The 21,859-nt window shown below is 39.2% G+C and overlaps 1 protein-coding gene across 1 annotated transcript in view; it reads left to right on the top strand.

The window, feature by feature from the left end:
* SLC27A2 (solute carrier family 27 member 2) overlaps positions 1 to 21,859 on the top strand; it is a 69,195-nt gene that overhangs the window by 6,510 nt on the left and 40,826 nt on the right. The window contains exon 2 of the mRNA XM_072624280.1: positions 16,913 to 17,122. Coding sequence (XP_072480381.1) covers positions 16,913 to 17,122 — 210 coding nt within the window. The remainder of the gene's footprint in view (positions 1 to 16,912; positions 17,123 to 21,859) is intronic.

Genomic DNA, 21,859 nt, shown 5'->3' with positions numbered 1-21,859 from the left:
TTTTAATAAGTAGCTTGCATTTCTACAGACAGCTCTTTAATGCTTTCAAAGCACTTAACAACACTAAGATAGTAGGTAAATTCGTCAATACTTGGTAAACTTAGAGCCTTGTCCAGGAAGTTTTCAAGTATAATAGAATCCAGTGGCTGAAGAGAAATGGATAAAATTGGAACATATACTTGAGAACATATTACATGGAAGATTAAAATCCATGTAGCAAATACAGTGTGACCACACACCAATACTGGTTGAAGTCCTTTCCAACTAAAGCCTTGACCCATCTTGGAGGAAACTTTTTAAAAATCCACTCCATTGATTTAAGCAATGTGGTCAATCAAAGTTAAAGGGTCATGGAGGTGGTAGGTGTTAGAAGCAGAACTTGAATCCATGTCTTTCTGACATCCTTAGCAGACTGGAACTTCCTTATAATTAAAGGTCAGGAGACAAAGAAATCTATGGTATCATAGTGGGGAAGATGGATGTCGTGCCTGTTCAAGCAAATGTCTTCACCTACAGTCTTACTGGTGTTGATGGTATAACTCAGAGAGTACCATTGGTTGGTTTTGGTTTTGGTTTCATTGGGGGTGGGGGAGAAGTTTATTTTGGTTTTGTATGAACATGCACAAGATTATCATTAAAGAAAAATAATCTCTCTCTGCAAAGAGAGACAAAGCTGGGCTCTTGGGTGCAGAATCCCCAGAGCCAATATTCCATTTATTAACCTCCACTTTCCTTCTTACTCTTTGCACTTCACTTTCCTCATTTTTAAGACTGAGGTGGTTGGACTGAATGATCTCTAAGGTTTCTTCCAGAATTAGTGAAGTTTCTTAAGAGAATCTCAACTTAAATTAGCTTACTTAAAGTAAGTAACTTCAACTTAAGTGGAAACTGAAACTCAACTTAATGAGAAATTAGTGAAATTCTGTGGGATGAGCAAGGCCCCCAAGAAGCCAAGGGATGGGCAGCAATGATTCCCTCCCCCTTTCATAGTGGCTGGTCTTTATCTTATGTAGACCCACTCAAAATTAGGGTTTAAAGATTGGGTGTTTCCCTTCTCTCTTCTGCTGCCTCAGGACTGGCTATGGAATATTTGTCATTCTGTTTGAATCATTTACTCCTTGAGTCTGTGAGTGTTCAGCCCTCTTACTAGAGCCAGCCACATTCCTAGGTCATTCTTTCTAGCCCCAGGCATCCTCGCCACCTAAGACCTCAGGTCTCATCTTCCTTGATGATTCTAACCCTACCAGCACAGTGCTGTCAACATCATGGCAGTGGTTTGCAGCCCCCAGGCTGGCTAGCTCTTAAGTTTAAAAATGATGAGCAAGCTGGGGCTGAGAAGAGGAAGGGAATGAGACCAAAGCAGGAAGGATTGGGGAATGAAGTAGTTAAAGCAGATGGAACTTGGATGGTCCAGGGCAGTCATATATCCACCTTATATATCTCATCCAAATTGGTCTTGGCGAATGCATGAAATCATGGGAAGAACACTATCCTAGGAGTCTGGAGACTCATTTGAGTCCTAGACCTGCTCCATAATAGCTATAACACCAAACAGCTCCCTGAACTTCTAGGCCTTAAAAATGGCAATAAAGATTTTTATTTTTAAATGGAGAGAGAGAGAGAGAGAGAGAGAGAAAGATGAGATGAGATGAGAGAATGAAGGAGCTAAAGTAGATCATCTTTAAGGACCTTTCCAACTCTAAGCTATATATGAGAATCTATGGAAGCAGGCTGGTACAGTGGAAAGAGCACTGGATCCAGTATTAGAAGACATGAGTTCGAATCCTGCCCCTGCCACTTACTACCTTGGGCAAATGGTTAACCTCTCTGGGTCTCAGGTATCCTTATTTGAGAAAATGAGCAAAATGGATTCTTCCAGCTCTATATCTATAGTCCTATGAATTCTAAATGAGGAGCCATATTACGAAGCTTTGTTCAGTGGGAAAGATATACAGCATGATAGTGACTGTTACAAAAATTCAAGGATATTAATACTACCATATGTGTCTTATCTGAAGGAATCCGCTAAATTTAGGACCATTCTCTGAATGATAATGATATTGTTAATACTAATAGCTATATTATATTTCATTTGTTTTTATTATTGTTGATGATGATTTGAGGATGGTGGGGTCATCCCCCTAGAAGCTGTATTACCGGGGGGGGGGGGGGGGGGGAAATGTATAAGCAATAAGAGCTCCACATTGGAGTTTTAGTAGTCTCTACTAAGACTGAGAACTGACACTTCAACAAAAAAAAAATCCATGGGAAATATAATTATAATATGGATTGTTGCATTTATTTGTCTATATCAAGAGTTAAAGTCACAAAGCACCAAAAAATACTCTGAATCTAGCAACAGGAAATATATTCTCAAATTTTTAAGACAAAATCACTTGGGTGAGGGAGAGACCTTGAACCTCAGGACACAAGACCCTGTGTGAGAAGAGACACCCCAAATTACAGCTAGGATGACTGCCACTGCAGAAAGAAGCAAGATAAGCCAGATCAAAGGATAGCTCATGGGATCATGTGGTAGCTTCCTACTTCATTATTTCTTACTAAATAGGTAATAAACTCCATTGTTTCCCTCTGCTAAAAATAATTCTTAAGTACTGTCGTTGTCTTCCAAATTTTGGTACATTGGAATCAAAGCCCTTATTGCCTTGCCCTAGTTTCAACTCTGAAAGCACACCCTTGAAACAGTGACTAAACGTTTATAAAATATTTGGCTTACTACCTGTGTGACTGTGTGCATGTCCCTTCGGTGAGGACTTCCATTACTCATCTGCCAAATGAGGAGGTTGACAGAACTGTTCCTGCCCCTGTAACGTTAGTTAAGAATCCAAGTCTTAAGCTGAAATCAAATCATGCAGTGAATATAAGTGATAGCAGTTCTTTGTAAAGGTACAAGCCTACCTCCACCTGTTGCTGTCCCATGAAACTAGTGTTCTTTTGAGTCATTAGGCTAGGGTGCAGTTGGTTTCTTAGGAGCAAAGGTATTGATGGAAGAGAGATTTTGAGGTAGCCAAAATGCGTAGCCTAATCCAAACACTAATACCGAATTCAGGGGAGTAAAGACACTGGGGCAGGGAATCGTAGACTTGGACCAATCTGGTTTCAGAAGTGGATGTTTGCAACATTGTAGTGGTACTACATATGTATTTGGTCAAGAAACAAGTTGTTTAAGGTAACTTTATGAAAAGTACATTTGTACAAAACCTCATTATGATATTTCCCTCTGTTTCCCTGTGTTCAAGATTTATTTATCCAAGTAGAATTTTTATTAACCTAATCAAAAGTACAATTGTGGTAATGAATCAGTTTTTAAAAATATTTTTACTTCTTTTGAAGGAGTGATGGGATGAGTTGTACCCTTCTAGAATGTATCCCATGTGGTGGTGTTAAGACTTGACAACCACCAACCAATAAGTTTTATCAACAACTATAATTCTATGACACTGAAAAAAGCAATACATCCGTGATCACATCTACAAGTAGTGTTTTTTCTGAATGGCCTTTCAGACTTTCTTCAAAGGCAATGTCAACACCAGCAATTTCTCCTACTTGCCTTTTTCAGATGAGCCTTCGATGCTCTCATGACTACCGTATCAACATTTTTCACAATCATCCTATCCATTTTATTCTTGATACTTCAGTTTATTCTTCACTCAAAAGAACATCCAGATGGCCTTAATGGTTAAGATAGAGTAGACTCACAGATCTAGGTTGGGCCTCTAGTTGAGGCTGTGTAGGCTTCCCCCCTCATCCTCTTCTTTCTACTGCCGATCTATTCTCCAATTCCCACCTCAGATGATACCTGCCTCCTCCATGAAGCTTTCTCTGTTCTCTACACACTCAGCTGGAAGGTGGTGTCTTTCTCCTCCAAATACTGATAACATTGCTCCCCTCCTGTTGCATTTTGTACTTGAATACATCAGTAAATCTACAATCTCATCAGTAAGGACCCTCCTTCTGATGATGCAGATGCCAACCCCTCCCAGTACCCTCTCGGGATACACAGAGGAGTCCTTTCTTTAATCTAGACCTTTGAATATTACATCCCTGTGCTTTGCACAGCGCTTGGTAAATAGGAGCTTAATCCGTGCTTATTGACTTGCTTGCCATTGGTCAGGTGCAGGAAATCAACTCTTTGTCTCCAAGGAGGACTCGAGCCATCTTTCCATGGAGCAGCAACTTCCCTATGTCTTCTGGTTTCATTTCTTACAAAAATGTCAATATTCATGTTATTTCCATGGCTGTCGTAATATCTAAACTCATTAGTCTTTGAATAAGTATCCCACATGTACCATCACGTTTTATGTTAATATTTATAGGCAGCCTAAAAGTTACAGTTATTAGCACTCTGTCCTGGCCTTTGGACAAGTATCTCACGTTTACAATATCAACAATTAACAAAGAGTAATAGCAGCTAGCATTTATATATTTGATATATAAGACACATTAATATAATATGTATATTTAATATAGTTAAGATTTGCAAAACACTTCACAAATATTATCTCATTTTATCCTTTCAACCCTGGGAGGTAACTGCTGTGATTATACTCATGTTACAGATGAGGAAACTGAGGCAGGCAGCGATTGAGCGACTTACCCAGTTTCATACAGCTAACATATATATATATCTGAAGCCAGATTTGAATTTGGGTCTTCCTAATCCCAGACCCAGCACTCTATTCACTACAACACCTAGCTGCCTCTACAGGGTATCCCCAAAGTCAGCTTAGTATTAAACTACTGAAGTATAAAACTACACCAAGACTTTTAGGACACCCTATATTTATTTTAATATCTATAGATTGCCTAAAAATTGCAATTAATAGCACCCTCTGCACTGGTCATTAGACAAGTATTTCATAATAACAATACCAACAGTTAATTTTTATAAACAAGGTAAAAATTGTAGGTTTTCACACTCTTTACGCCCTTTTTTGCCAGTCTATCTCCATCCCTTCAGGAGTGGAAATGACAGAAGGTCATACTTTTTCCCTTTATTTCATGGGTTATTATGACCAAGGATTTCATCACATAGTGGCTAATCTTTCATCATCAGTCTGTGAATAAATCAGTCTTTACCTTCTTGCTTAGGCTGGGCCCTAGACAGCCTAGAGTTTATCACTGATTGTACTTGGTGCCTCTGAAACTTAATAGAACCCACCAGAGCCTACAGTCTGGTGCATCATAGAAGAACCCAACGCAGCCTTTGTGGAGGATGCCAAGTGCAATACAAGTCTAGAGTACTGAGTCATTTGTAAAACTCTAGGATGGCACATAATCACATGTAGCAGTATCACCTTATAAAATAATAGGAAAATAACTCTGCAGAAAGCTTTATGTGAGACCAAACTTAAGCCACATTATCTCGAGCAATAGGAAAAAAGGACAAAGGCATGTGTATGGGGTGTGCCAGGTCATCCAAGTACACACTCCTAGAATTAATTGCCCATGATTAACTACATCACCTGGGATCTCAGAGCCCATTAAAGTGGGGGCAGCTCTCCCAGTCTCTGGACCCTTAGTTGCTGTAATACCCTTCCACTACTCTCCCTTCCTCCAAAGGAGTTTCTAATGACAGGGTTATCTCATAGTCTGGGGCCCTTCTATGATACTATTCCAGACTGTCCAGTGCTACCTCTCCTCTTGTGGTGGCTTCTCAGTTTGGCAGAACCCATTTCCCATTGGGGTCAAATGAACTGTCTGCCCTCATTCTTCCTGCCCGTAGGAATTCCTTACTCTTGTCTGGGGACTGCAACCAGCTGCATCCAGCCAGGGAAGAATCATTTTTATTTTTGACATTTTCTCCCTTTGGCTCCTTTCGCCATCTTCTTTTCTGTGGCCCAGATGCTTCTGGGGTTCTGGTTGATGTACTCCAGGAAGGCAAAAAAAAAAAAAAAAACAATTTAAATTTTTAAAGGATGTGCCTCTGGTCTCCACTTATTAAACTTCACCCACAACCCTTCATGGCAAAGTGAGGACTTAGGGGAGCAGGGTCCATTTGGAAAGATATTATTTCAACTGAAGATGAGGCTGAAAAGGTTTTTCTGAATTATAGGATAAGAGGAAGAGTTTGATTAAAAGGAACCCTTTGCAAGGTTTGAATTTTTAAAGTTATATTTAGCTGTTAATTTAACTGATAAGGTTTTAATTTCTTTAGTTTGCTGAATCAAAATAATATACTTAACAACTGAATAGTCAATAAATCTTCACCTTTAAAAGTTTTTTAATTAATTCTCTGGGTGCACATCCCAATAAAATGTGCTAGATAGACCTGTGATTTGGTACAACAACAACTAGGTAGAAAATGGAAACAATTTTCCAGAATTTCTATAGCCGTCTAATTGCATCATCAGTGAGAGTGGAACCACCACATTTGGGCTCAGCGTCTCAGTACTCCATATGAGGAAATGAAAATGATACTTGAGGTGAAGTTGAGAAGTATGGATGAAACAAAACAAGTACTCACAAGAAAAAAAATATCTTGGAAGTGACAACGGTTTGTAATATGTTGAAGGACTGATTTTTGTAAGGGAAGATACCAAGCAAGTGGAAAAAATTACAGTTACTGCAAAACAGCAGTTGAGAGAAGCATCAGCAACTCTTGAGCCATATGCCTTCTTTCTCATCTCCTTAAAATCTTTATGAGAACGAGCTACATCCACATGAAGCCTTGATGAAAATATGAGAAGGAAACAAGCAGGCTTTTGTGGACAGTTTTCCATAGCAGACTACATCTTCAGCCATACAGTTGACTGACAGATATAGAGAATACAAGATTGTTTGTGTTTATTGATTGTCTAAAAAAAAAATTTGACTTGGTATGATAAGCTGAAGCCTAGAAAGCTTTCTCCCAGCAAGGTGTCTTCTATATATGTGTCACGATCATGCAAAATTCTTTGTTGAATGCAACCACAGAGATAACTGCCCTGTGATTATCCATATAAAAGAAGCTATAAAACAGGGAAACTCCAAAGACCCCAAATGGAAGCCCGTCCTAAAGAGATAGTGAGTTCCCCAGATGCCCGTGTTTTTGAATGGCATAGATGGGACTGTATTTGACAGATTATGAAGGACAAGTCAAGAAACTGTCAGAATTAATGGTCAGCTTACTACATCAAACCCAGGGTACTTCAAGGCTGCCCCTACAAGCTTCAAGACCATTCAGAAGAGATCAACTTAACCACCAGCACAGAAAAAAATGTATGAAAAATGTCCATTCTAAAACTATGATAGTTTTGATGGTAAACAATTTGATGGGAAGTCCGTTAGCACATTCAACTTGTATAGGCACTGGAGATGAGCAGTAAGCATGGCTGAGAATTGAATTGGGGGGAAAGAATGATCTTTATCATATTTTAGCAATTATATTATACTTCTAGCATTCCCAAGCTATTCCCTTACACACACACACACACACACACACACACACACACACACACACCTTTTCAATACTAATATTTCCTTCATGGTGAGACTTGACTGCAAACCATGGAACCAGCATCAGTCCCCAGAAATCAAAATTATGGGTATAGCAAGGGACAGTAGAGACATGGTATATGTGAGAACACTGTATTATATTCAGCATCATGACTTGGTTATAAGAAGTGTTATAAAATATGTCCTCTAGAAAATAAAAGGTTGGAAAAGGAGATGGGCTAGTCATTTAGGGGCCATATGGGATAACAGAGGGATAGTATAAGTGATTCACAGGTACCTACAAAATGTCAAAAAAAAACAGAAACAAAGAAAGTCCTCTAGCTCACTTGAGTACATCTCTTTATGAAGGATTTATGGGAGGATATGGACAAGAATGACATAGGGTGAGGTCATTGGGTTGCCCTCAATATCATTAGAAGGAGTACTTGTAGCCATGAAACTGTAGATCTGTTATAATATGGAAATAATCGCAAAATTCCCTCCCATCCTATTTTGGGAAACCTTTTTTTCTCTATGTAAAAAAGAGAGGAGGAGAGGGAGAATTGTTTTGGCAAGCAAGTTCTGATTCACTGACGTACTTAGTTTGGGAGAAAAGGCCTCTGAGGGAAGATTCATAATGAAAACTTCAGTGCCCAAGTGTGCATGTTTCATGTGAGTGAAAGAAACAGAAAGAGGTCAGTTTAGAAAACACGCACATTGAAGTATCATTGAAAATTGATATTTGACCTGTTGAAGCTGTGAATGTGTCCATCCCCTCCGAAAAGCAATTTGGAATGGTGCAAGAAAATCTCTAAGATATGCCCTTTGACCCAGAGATTCCACTGCTAGGCATATACCCCACCAAGGTCAAAACCCCCAAATTCCCATATGCACCAAAATATTCATATCGGTACTTTTTATGGAAGCAAAGACAAAGGAAATAGAGTAGATTTTCATCAGTTGGAAAATGGCTAAACAAACTGTGGTCCATGGATGGAGTGGAATGTTACTATTCCACAAGAAATGGTGAATACGAAGAATTCAGAGAAGCACTGGAACATATGTTATGAACTTTGCAGGACAAAGTAAGTGGGACCACACAATTATTTCAATAATGCAACTAGAAAGAACAAAAAAAAAAAACTGAATGCTGTGTAATTGTAACGATCAAACTTGTCCTCAAAGAATAGTTGAGAAAATATATGTCCCTCCCTTCTTTGGAGAGATAGACAACTTAAGAGAATATTACCCATACTGCCATGTTGTCATATTGGCTAGTTTTTCTGAATTTTTTTTCTTTGACTACAAGGGATGACTCACTGAGAAAGGGAGGAAAGAAGATCTGTTCTGAAATAAAAGTGATATAAAAGCAAAAGATACAGCACTAAATTAAAGTTTTGAAAAAGGAGAGTAATTCTGGATTTTCTTTTCTTTCTTGGGTTAGGGACATGTGTCTAACCTAAGGAAAGAAAAACCAAACAGCTGCTGCTACCTCAACTGGTTTTCACAGTATCTCCTTGCTAGTGCCTCAAACAACTGTCTAAACCCTTCTTGTCAAACTGGGCAACCTCGGGAAGGTGGAGACAGTATCACAGGGAGACCAATTATTTTCCTTTTAGGCAATTTCAGTGGAGGTAAACTCACCACAGATTACCTCAGGCCTCAGAAATCAGGTAACAGGTCTAGTCTCCAGATTACTAGGAAGTCAGAGTCAGGTTACCAAACTAAGATAAGGAAAATTTGAGGTCAGGTTCAATAGGAGTTGTAGGAACATAGTAACATTCAAAGATTGAAAGATAATATTTTAGGAGAGGTGGAGTGCCCATAGGCAGGAAAGAAATAGAGGCACTCATGAAAGGATAAAAATTGTTCCCAAACCCACAAAGGGCTATACTTCTTAGCCACTCTATACTCAGGAAGCTAGCAAACTCTTGAGTGTCCTATCCACTATCTTTCGATAGTATCTGACATAAAACTTTGTAGGGATAGAGAGGAGAGGCAGCCAAAGAGGGATAAAGGTCAATTTGTCCTCCTTTCTTCCTATCCCCAGCCATGGTACTGCCTCAACAGAATTTAACCTAACCTTTGATCAGCCCTGATGAAAAATGTTAAGCAAAGTGTTCCCTCATAGAAAGAACAGTTTGGGAACTAATTAATGGACTTGGATTCCATAGGAACCTCAGCTCACTTCATGGTAGGAGGGAAGAGAAAAAAAATTAATTTTTCTTGACTTGTTTCAAAATTTGGAAAACTAGGGAGCATATGTAGATGTGGGGAAGGCATGAGACATGGATAAGTATGGATTTGAGTTAAACATTAATTTACAAAACAGTGAGATTGAGACGCAGCCAGGTTTAGTGACGAGTACAGCAGCTATCAGAGTGAGACCACCTCATTCAAATCCCACCTCAGTCACTTACTACCCTATGTGACTGTAGGCAAATAAATCACTTTTTCTTTCTGATCTCAATCTTTCTCATCTTTAAAGTGTGAAGTTTGTAGAAGGCTTCAGAGTCCTGGATTCTCATTCCGTGTCTTTACTAGCTTTATAATCACAGGCAAACCACTTAATTTCCCGAGGCCTCAGTTTCCTCACCTGTAAAGTGGGAATAAGATGACCCGTTGTAACTCCCTAGAGATTCAGCGTCCTCAGGCAACGAACGCTATAAATTGAAAAACAGGTGCCAAATTTCATGAGTTGAGGGAGTTTCATCCATGGGAATTTCCCTACAACCAATGAAATCACAAGCCTGATTTAAAAAACAAACAACCTACTTCACAGGCTTGTAATGAGGCTTAAATGAGGCAATACATGTAAGGTACTTTCCAAACTTTGAAGCACTGTAGTTGGTTATTATGAAGTCAGTAACTTTCTTGAAACACCATTACGAGACACAGTGCTGTTGAAACATTTCTTGGGGTTTTTTTCAACTCTCTAAAAGGAGGGCAGGAATTGTGAGTTTAATAAAAAACGTCCTTGCTTCTTAACCTCTCTTACGTGTTCTGCCTTGGAGCAGGCAAGTTGGATGAGCCACTGATTAGATGTTTTTACATAGTCTACAGATGCTAACACATCTATCTTAGCAGCCCTAGGTATGATTTGGGGCATTTTAGGGGCTTGACCCTCTACTTGTCTGGTCCCAGATCACCTGGAAAAGACTTTGACCCCAGCACTAAAGAGTCTGCAGGAGGATGGTTTCCTGAAACTAAATCCACACATTGCTATCCTTCTGCACCAAATGGAGAGGGTTTTTTATTTTGTTTTGGTTTTTCGGTCATGTTTCCCACTAAAACCTTTACATACATTTTTAATTTATTTATCTATGGACATGCTTTTCCACCAAATAGGCTGGTAAGCTGTGTGAGGGCAGGGGCTGCCTTATATTTCTCTTTTGTATCTTTGGTACCAAACACAGTGCCTGACACATAGTAGGGGTTTAACACATTCTTTCTGAATTGAGGAAAGAAGTCAAAAAACACAAGTCCCTAAAGTAAAAATCCTGACCAGATCATAGAGAAACATGTCCTGTTTCTCTTCCTCTAAAAATCACTTGATCATGAGTCAGGATAATTCACCCCCCAGTTTCATGCCCACTCTGCGGACGCTGATGCAAGTTAGCATGCAAAAGATTCCAAATTCCCCCGCCTGGCAAATATGGAAAGAATCTCATATTAAATATGATTTTCAGATAATAAAGCCCTTACCAGAACTCTATCATAGATATTTATCTCTAACAGTTATGGCAATATTTTCTGAGTCATTTTCAGTGATTTCATCCATCTGCGGAAAGAAGATAGACACCATTTTCTGTCCACATGGTATTTGCCTCCGCTCATTTTCTTTCATCTTTTGAAAGCATATAGGTCTTCAAAATTTGTGGACACTGTAAAGTTTTCCTCAGCAAACTTCTCTGGGAGCTGGACACTCTGGGTGAGATTAGTGCATCAAGTTATCTCTGAGTCTTTTTTCTAGGTTGGAAAAGTAACCTTGTTTTCTACAGAGCTAGTCTGTTGTCGTTGGGTCTGACTGTCTGTGACCCCATTTGGGGTTTTCTTGGCGAAGATACTGGAGTGGTTTGCCATTTCCTTCTGCAGTTCATTTTACAGATGAAAAAAATGAGGGTTAAGTGACTTGCCCAGGGTAACAAGTCTACTAAGTATCTGAAGTCAGATACAAGTCTTCTTGACTCCAAGGCTGGTGCTCTATCCATTGCACCACTGTATTTTAACACTAATTCCAAGAACTGCTACACTAGAGAAAACTGTGGACAAAACAGAATTTTGTTACTGAGAGTGGCATCACAAACCCCATTCCATCCTTCTATTCATAATTTATCATGGTGTTGTTATCCATGAATTTGTCCAAACCTTCTTAAAATGCCTATGCTACCTCTTGGGAAAATTATTTCTGTAAGTTTATTATCAAGTGGCACTTCCTTTTTCTCAGAGACTGCTGTTCAAGCTTCAAGGAGTACCTCCTCATTCTGATGCTCTAGAATGTGGCAACCTTTCCTGGCTTATTCGTTCATTCGTTCAGTGGATGTTGATTAAGACCCTGATGGTTGCAAATCACTGTATTGCACATGGATCTTTCCTTTATGATGCCTACCATTTTGGCACAGGCTTTGATCATAGCCTTTCTTAAACAGAGTAAAATTTTAGTCTTTCCTTATATAACAGCACATCCATTCCCCTTTCACATCAATCAAGCAAGTTGGTGGAATCTGTCTGTGATAAAGGGCATCGTCCCCAAACGTGTAAGCAAACATAATCCGTTGGACAAAAGATAATCTTTGCCCTCCTGAATTTTCTCCAGCTCCATGCGCTTGCTGACGTACAGTAACCAACATCAACAGCTTAGAAAAATAGGTTATAGTTTTGTACACGGTTAGGATAAGACTTTTCATTTTTTCTGTACTTTCCAGGCAGTTCAGGTGGTGTTGGTTAGTCCCACAACTAACAAATGATAGGGAGAATGGGGACTCCTACCCAAGTCCACTGATCCTCAAGTTAAGTGCTCTTCCCTTTGTGTCTCACTGTCTTGAATTTCATCTTATTCTTTGGTGAAAACTGAGGTGAAAACAAATTTACTAAGCCTTTCTGCTATCTCCTTTATCCTTTGAAATTTTGTAATATGGGTAAGTGGTCCTCATGATACTATATATAGTTATATGTTATTATCAGTTGTTATTATCTCAAAAAATGCTATTTTACCTACCTCTTTAATTTTGCTAGTTGACTATGAAGGCTGTTTATTCGTTTTTCTGGGAAAGTACAAGGTCTACCGTGCTTGAGACAAGTTGTTCAGATGTTTCAATCACGTGCAAGTCTCTGGGACCCTGTTTGGAGTTTTCTTGGCAGAGATACTGGAGTGGTTTGCCATTTTCTTCTTTAGCTTATTTTACAGATGAGGAAACTGAGGCAAACAGGGTTAAGTGACCTGCTCAGAGTCACACAGCTAGTAAATAAGTCTCTGAGGTCAGATTTGAAATCAGGCCCTCCTGACTCTAGGCCTAGCACTCTCTCCACTGCCTAGCTAGAGACTTAATATATATTTATACTGAGCTCTCAGTAAGGTATTGTTTGTTTGCTTTTACCCCCCAAATAATCTCTCGACTTTAGATGTCAGTGACTTTTGAACTTCTAACCGTTTCTTCTCCCAAACTGACCCCTGTCTTTTGTCATAGCTCTCTTTTCTCTAATTGAATTTCTATCATTTTTCCATCCTGCTGGAATGCTGAACTTTTCTCTGCTGTGACTGATAATGCTTAATAACTAATCTAGAGATACTTTCAGCGTTGGTTCCTATTTGCTGCTGAGGATCAAGTTCATTGTGTTTCCTTTGACTTGGCTTCTAAAACTGTATTAGGAAGCAGTCGTTCGTCCCTTGCTAAAGCATAGCTTTCCTGTGAGTTATTCAGCCAGTGTCAATAATGGTAATCCTCCGTTATTATAACCTGGCCTAATTTTGCAGCTTCTCAGTCTCATTTCATGTGCTGAGCTCAGTCTCATTGTCCTGATCTGGTGGTTACAGCATGGCCGTATTCACATCACATACCAAGTGTGTAATTCTCAGCTACAGAGCTTCCATAGAATGTCTCTAAACTGGTAAATTATTTTCACCATTTACATTAACGTTTATTATTCCTCTCATGTATAATACTTTACCTCACTTCCTTATGTACTTGGTCCTAACTTACATGGCAGCCAGGTTGGCACAGTGGATAGAGTGCCAGACTTGGAGTCAGGAAGACTCATTTTCCTAAGTTCAAATTGGACCTCAGACACTTACTAGCTGTGTGACCCTGAGCAAGTCACTTAACTCTACCTCAGTTTCCTCATCTGTAAAATGAGCTGAAGAAGGAAGTGGCAAACTTCTCCAGTATCCTGGCCAAGAAAACCCCATTGGGGTCACTGAGTTGAACATGACTGAAAACGACTCAAAAACAACCACAAAAAAACTTTCCTACGGAGTTGAAAGCATGATAGCCTGTGTAAACCAGCAGTCATCCTCCCATGAACACTTTGTCATTTTCATGAATTCATCCTCTTTTTCACACTCCTAGCATTTGCACCAAGGCAATTATACAAAATGAATCACTTAAGCAATACTCCTATGTTTTGTGACAAATGGCATAGTTTTATTAATTATAATAAGACATACAGTTTTAGAGGTGACATTTCTCAATTCAATTTTGTTCACAATGCATGAAAAACTGGAGAAACAAGGGATAAAGAAAAAAATCAGAAAGAGGAGCCCCAGCCCTAAGCTCTCCTTGGTCTGTTGAGCCGTCTTCCCACAATGCTAGGCAGCTGAACAGAAAAGCAACCTTTCTATTGCAAGAACAGAGTTAAAAGTCCAACAGCAAATGCTATTTGTAGATTGCAGATTAACTTCCTATATTATTCAGCTGTTTTGGGTCAGACTCCAGAAAACTAAATAGGGAAGCAGGGTGGTGTAATGGATAGTGAATTAGCTGAGACTCACACAGAGCTAGTTTTAAGTCTGTGTGACCACAGTCAGATCATTGAACCATGCAGTGTCCCAACCTCAATAACACGATGTTCCTAGACTAGTGGAAAGAATTTCTTCACCAAGGGTTCCCTATTCCAATGAATGAAAACATGAATGAAAAAGTATTTATTAATAGTACTAATGATAGTATGGGCCGAGCACTGGGAATTCAAATGCAAAGCTGAGATGTCCCTGCCCTCAAGGAACTTAGAATTTAATATGGGGAGACAACATTTATGGGGAAATGGTGTCTGGTAAGGTATGTTTTGGTCTGGAAAGTCATGGGGATCATGAGTAGAAATCTAGGGGAACAGATTGACACACTCCCTCCAGAAGCAATAAAAAAAAGGAAAAGCATTAATTAAGCACTTACTAGGTGCAAGGCACTTGTGCTAAGCACTGAGATACAAATAGAAAAAGAAGCTAATCCGTGTTCTGAAGTAGTTCGTATTTTAATAGTGGGAGGCAACATGTAGAAGAGGTTTCAGCTGCAAGTCAGATGGAAAGATCCCATTGTCCTTAGAGTACAGTTTCTAAACAAGTGGTAATACATCTTGTTCATTGGCATTTCCATTGATAAAACCACATCCTTTCAACTGTTTGAAGGTGTGAAAGACTTTGGTGGTAAGAACTTTCAAATCCCCAGTGGTTAATTTCAGTGGAGAGGGAACTAGTAGCCTGGGGGATCAAGAAAAGCTCCATGTGGGATTTGGTGTTTGAGCTGAACTTTGAAGGAAGCTGAGCAATCTTAGAGGCAGAGGTGAGGAAGTAATTCATTCCAGGTAAAGAAGAGATCATCTGTACTAAGTTGTGTTTGTCCTTCATTCTCGAAGAGGATCATGACATCAAGATGATGACATGACTTGCAGCTGACTTTGATTTGAGTGAAGGAGGGCTGTGCAAGGTCACCAATATCACTTTCTTCTCCTGAGCCATCTGGGTCCAGTGGCCTGATATTCATCAGGATGACAAGAGATGGCCCAGGATGCAATGGGAGACCCTAGCCCTTAAAGGCTAAGGTCTTATCACATTCTCACTTTGAGTGAGATAAAGTCATTCAATGAATAGGATTCTTTAAGTAGTTACTCAAGGGATGGCCCTTTTAATTAAAAAAAAAAAAAGTCGAACTGAGAGGGGAAGACCCTCAGGGTTCCTGGGTAAAAGAGAAACAACTACCATTTAGTAATTACATTCACTCTGGGCCTTGTTCAGTCTATGAGATCCAGAGTGAATTGGGTTTAAGGCTTGATCTTTGAGCAAGAAATATAGCCAGTAAACCCAAAGGAAAAAATGCAGCTTTTGGCCATGGAGTGTACCTTCCCCTGAGGGAAGGGGAGGGGAGGAGAAGGGAGGGGAGGAGCTGCTACTCACTCACAGGTTCTGTTTGTCCTTCATTCTCAAAGAGGACCATGACCAATCTGTACTTAGTACCAGAGAGGTTGATAGGCTAAAAAAATCAAAGAACTTGCAAGGAGTTACCTCTTAGTACTTTAGTACTTCAATAATACATTCATTGTTTCATTAATGTCATAGATATGACATGTGATAGAATAATTTAATATGACCCAATTGTAATATCATAATATTAGATTTAGAACTAGAAGGAACCTTAGAGGTTGTGAGTCTGAAGTTAAGTGACTTGTCCACAGTCACATAGCTTGATCATCCTGCTTCAAAGTCTAACACTCTACTCATTACACCTATGATAGAAATAGGCAGTAATGCCTATATAGAAAAAAAAAAAGAAATTGATTTGATTATGCTCCAGAGTTGAAAAGGGGTAAGGTGAAGGTAGTTACCTTTAGGGGAACAGGGAAGAGAAGGGGAAGATGGCCCGTGTATAGTGGGCCATAAGAAGCACTCACCAATCAGGGTGGCAAAGACCTAAGGGCAGAAGTTCCAGAAATGAAAAAGTTCTCACATGTCTAATAAAAAGAAAAATCCTGTTCATAAATGTTAGTATCTATTTCTGAGTTGCTGGATTTTTATGGTAATAGTCATTTGCAAGCAACCTTGACTTGTTTTTCTGCCATCTTAGATAACAAAATTTTTTCCCCTTCTCCATACACCTTTGTTGCAGTGGGATACCTGGGAATAACTAGATTGGTTTTCAGAGCATTTTCAAATTCCCACCAGTTACAAAAATAAAAAATATGCCAACCACATTTTTTCCCCTTGGCATTCATCCCTAGGTCTACTTGTTACTCTCTGTGAAGAATGCAAATTTCATCCAGCTTGGCCATCTGTTGAGTTTTTCAAACGCTAACATCCAGAGTCACTAATCCACAAATAATGGACTCCTTAGATTAACTAGAAATATAGGTCATCCCTTATCCCAAGGTCATAATTGTCTGCATTGTTAACTTTTACATTTTGAAAATTCAAATTGGGTTTAAAACTACCTAATATACTCATAAGACCTCCATTGACTAGTTTATTTCTTTTTCATATTTAATAAAGATCTACAAGCAGCTGTTGAAGAGGTGTTACCAAGCCTGAAGAAAGATGACGTGTCTGTCTATTATCTGAGCAGAACTTCTACCACAGATGGTGTTGACACTTTGCTTGACAAACTGGACGAAACTTCTGACGAACCCGTCCCAGAGTCCTGGAGGTCAAATGTCGACTTTAAAACTCCTGCCTTGTATATCTATACTTCTGGGACCACAGGTAAGTAAAGAACAAGGATCATAATCATGATAGCTAACAAGTTCAGAAAGCAACACACTTCTCCGTTGGGAGCTGAATTCGGGATTAGGATGTTAGTTTTCCCGTTCTTTGGAAAAGCGGATGAGACAATGAGTGCTTTGCTTATAACAGATCTTATTTCACAACCTGATCCCACTTAGCCTCCTACAAGAGAAAAGCTTGTTTCACATATGCCACGTATTTCATTACCCTTCCTGGAATGGTACAGATTAAGAGTTAGCTGATGATTATAGAAATATTTGGCTTTTTTTCATCAAATGATGATGAATGAAATCAGTTATAGAGTAAATTAATAGTTGGCAGGGGGTTTTGTTATTTCATTTTAATGACTGTGCAAGTCCTACATCCAGAAGAATAACAAATAATAATGTAGACAAACAAAATAATAGTAAGACTGGAAGAACTTGGACTAGATTCAAAAGAACTAAAAAACAAAAACCTTGTTTAAAGGTTGTAAAATCACCCCCTAAAATCCTGAGAGCTCAAGGCCCTCCCTTTCTAAGTTTGGACATTTCTTTCTTTTTTTCCTACCTACTGGCTACATTAGAGTTGCCCTGAACCCGAGGGCAACTTTGGAAAGCTCTGAGAATGGCGCCATCTTTGTCGGGGACCTGGGATCAATTACACTGTGTAATTGAATTTATTCCATCCCCCAGCACTCAAAACCATTCATCTTCTTAGAATTCCCTTAGTCAGTCAGAGCCCAGATTAGAAGTGGCAGATTTTCTGAGCCTGCCCTGATCCAAACTCAAATCTAAGGATGGCCTTGGGTTCATGGCCTTTTGATCCCTACCACCTCTTCCTACAGGGTTCGTAGTATAAGCTAGGTCACTTCTTCCAGCCAGAGATCCTAAAAAGCTTTCTTTGGAGGGCAGCAAAGAAAAGGGCATCAAAAAATGTGGTGCCTCCTTAAGGACTATAATTTCAGCTTTTTATATCCATTCAGAGCTATTTCCTATTTCTGGACCCATCCCTACATTCACACTAGAATGTTGGCAACTTATCATATTTGCAAAATGTTTGCTCTAATTAAATTTTCTCTAAAACAGAGCTTCTTAACCTGGAACCTACAAACCTTTCAAGAGATCCCTGAACTTGAATAAAATCATATTTTTATTTTCACTAACCTTTCACTAAATTTAGCATTTCTCTCAATTATGAATTTTTAAAAAATCATTATTCTGAGATGGGATCCATAGGCTTTATTATGCTGCCAAAGGGGTTCAAACACAAGAAAAGGTGAAGAACTTTCACCCCAAAATGTCATATTAAGGTTGGGTCCATTGTGCATCTTGTTGGATTGTTGTGACTTCAGTCTGCCTCAGTTTCTTCAAAACAAAGATGACAATAGCATATGCTATCCACAGTTGTTATGAAGATAAAATGAGACTTGCAAAGCACTTAGAACAGTGCCTGGCACACAGCACATGCTTAATTAATGCTTGTTGCCTTCCTCTCACACACAATTAGGATGTCAGATTATTTGACCTAGTCAATTTAATGATTTTAAATATTGATCTAATATATGGTTTGCTTTTGAATATTTAAAATGATCAAATGGTTTTGTATTATGCAGATAGCTTAGGCACATACCCTAAATGTGTTATGTCCATACATATTTGTTTCCATACATGCAGAAGGAGTGTAATGTAATGGATAGATTGCTAAACTTGGAGTTTTAAAGACCTATATTCAAATCCCACCCGTACTTACCAACTGCGTGACCCTGGGCAAGTTACTTAACCTCTATATTGGCACAGTGCCTGGCACATAGTAGGCACTTAATAGATGTTTATTGACTGACTGACTATGTCTCAGGTAACTCCCTATGACTTACCTACTACCAATTAACAAGCATTAATCTGCTAGGCAGGGTGTCCTCGGCAATCTCTGAGAAGTTGGGGATCCCAAGACAAAAATGAAACAGTCCTCCCACAAGGAGCTCTCTGTGCATTCTGTAGGAGGAGATATCATGAACACTCAAGTACCTAAAATGAATGCAAAGAAATTTCAACAGGGAGGCAGTAGCAGTCAGGAGAGGAAGAAATCAAAAAAGAACTCCTGTAGGAATTAGTGTTTGAGCTAAATGCTGAAGGAAGCTAGGAATTCTAAGAGACAGAGGGAAGAAAGAATGTTCCAGGGATGGAACAGTCTGTATTCTAAGTGCCAGACAAGTTGGTACACTGATAAATTACACCTCTTTAAAATATGCATGCTTTCGTTCTTTAATATCTCAACAATGGGTCCATGGTTCCATGAACGTAGGCACTCTCTCTAGTGGTAGAGATTGCCACCATCCATATCTACATCTTCTTACCCTGTTTAACCCCTGCCTATATCCTCCTGTAAATTCACTACCCAATGTACTACACAAGGCAGTCTTTCTTTAGATCTTCTGACGCTGTATGGATATCATGTCAGCTCTCAGACTCTCAATACATGATTAGCCACCTCCATTTCATAGAAAATGTATTTTATCCCATTTCTTCTTGCATGGGTCAACATATACTGCAAGCTTTTTTCAGAGATTGTAGTGTTCTGTGACTGCTGTGAAGCATCACAAGTACCAGTCATACAACTAACTAAAACATGTAGAAAATACAAGATCCCAATGTGACTTTCTGCTTGTTTACTGTTTTTAAAAATTGATATTAATAGAGGAAAATGCAACTTTACAGGCCTTCCTCCAAGTTGTCACCTATACGTGTAAGTTCCTTCAGAATTGGGACTTCTGTATTTCTGTCTTTGTGTTGCCAGTGGGTAGGGCAGTGTATGGCACGATCAATGTTTGATAACTGTTACATTTCTCCATTTTCAAAGAAGATCGGTGGCATCATTCTTATGAGAGATGTCTTGACTTGTGCCTCAAAATGTTATTGAACTGAGGGGCCCTTGACAGTTACAACCAAAGGAATATTGGCAAAATTTGAATGATTTGAGGGCAAAAGGTCTAAAATACAACACAGTGTAGAACCGAACCTAGTAACTTATAGGGTGAAAACCATGGAGACAAGAAAGTAAGGTCAGAACAAGGGTCATTAACCAGGAGTACAGAAAGAGATGAAAGGAGGCTCTGGTGAGACGAAGAGTAGGTTTGGGTGACAAGAGACAGAGAAATGAAAATATGGGAAGATTATGATCAGAATGGTAAATTCAGAGTTCTAATATTATGAAGGTGATATAGTTATTAGTAATGATGTATCTGCAACATGACCCACCGTGTGAGTGGTTGATGTGGAGTCACAGGTAAAGGTCATGGGCTGCTAAGGGGAACAGTTGATAGCACATTGGACCTGGAGATCAGAAGACCTGATTCAAATTTAAATTAATTAATTATTGAATTAATTAATTAATCCAAATTTAACATCAGATACTTCTAGCTGTGTGGTCCTGGGCAAGTCACTTAACTTCTGTCTGCCTCACTTTCTTCCAAATAAAGATGATAATAGCACCTATCTCCTAAGGTTGTTGTGAAGATAAAATGAGGTCATATTTGTAAAGCACTTAGAACAGTGCCTGGCATATAATAGGTGCTTAATAAATGTTTGTTTCCTTTCCCTTCCCCCCCCCATAGGAGATGGAAGCCTGGGGATGTTAGTATTGTGTTTGAAGGGACACCAACATTTATATTGATGTTCCCAAGTGTATAGAAAGGGATCAGTTGAGAGAGAAAAAAATTGTGAACCAGGTATTAAACTCTTCAAGAAAGGAGAAAGGGGGTAGAGCACTAGCCATGGACTCAGGAGAACATGAGTTCAAATGTGGCCTCAGACACTTACTAGGTATATGCCCCTGAGTAAGGTTAACCCCAATTGCCAAAAGAAAGGAAAGAAGAAGGAAAAGCCATCTTGAAACCAGGAGATCACAGGTGTAGATAGATGGAGCAAGCTCTTATGGGAAGAGAAGCTGCTGAATTATGATGGAAGAGGTGGAGAACATGGGAGAAAGAACAATCAGCATTGCAGAATGAGAATAGTCAAAGATACAGTATTTCTTGGAGGGAACCAGGTTTCTGTGAATACTAGAAGGGTGAAGGAGAAAAAAAAGAAAATCTTGAGGATGAAGAGAAGTTTGTTAACTATCAAGCACCAAACAGTTCTTCAGGGAACAACAGAAGGAAGGAGAAAAGGGACTAGACTGTAGAAAGATTGAGCTGGATGAGGACGAGAGTATGAAGTGAAGTAGGTCAGTAGATAGAGAGATTGTTCAATCAATAGATATATTGGCAGAGCATTTATTAAACACTTAGTATATGTCAGGCACTGTACTTAACACTGGGGATATACACACACACACACACACACGTATATATATATATATATATATATATATATATAATATGAAAAAAAGACAGTCCCTAACCACAAGAAGTTTATAGCACAGAAAGAAAAAAATAATTCAGAAAAAATAGCTGAAAAACAGCAAGGGACTGCTGATGGAGAAAAGACAGTGAAAGAGTCCAAAGAGGAAGGAATGGATCTAGGAGAGAAACAAGCCTGGCTGACCTGGGCACTTCCTTAAATAGAGGTTCTAGGGAAGAACTCACCAGTCAGAAGAGAGGACCAAGGGAGTCAGAGACAACTCTAGGTTGAGAAGGCTGATCGTATAGACATGGAAAAGTACATGGAGTCAGGAATGGAGCCAGGAAAGATGTGAGTATGAAAGGGGGAGGAGAGGTTTTTGTCTCTGGAGACAGCG

The sequence above is a fragment of the Notamacropus eugenii genome, chromosome 7 (genome assembly GCF_028372415.1).
Source record: "Notamacropus eugenii isolate mMacEug1 chromosome 7, mMacEug1.pri_v2, whole genome shotgun sequence".
In the NCBI taxonomy this organism is placed as follows: Eukaryota; Metazoa; Chordata; class Mammalia; order Diprotodontia; family Macropodidae; genus Notamacropus; species Notamacropus eugenii.
Note: the sequence above shows the minus strand (reverse complement) of the source record. Positions and strands in the feature narration are given on the sequence as shown.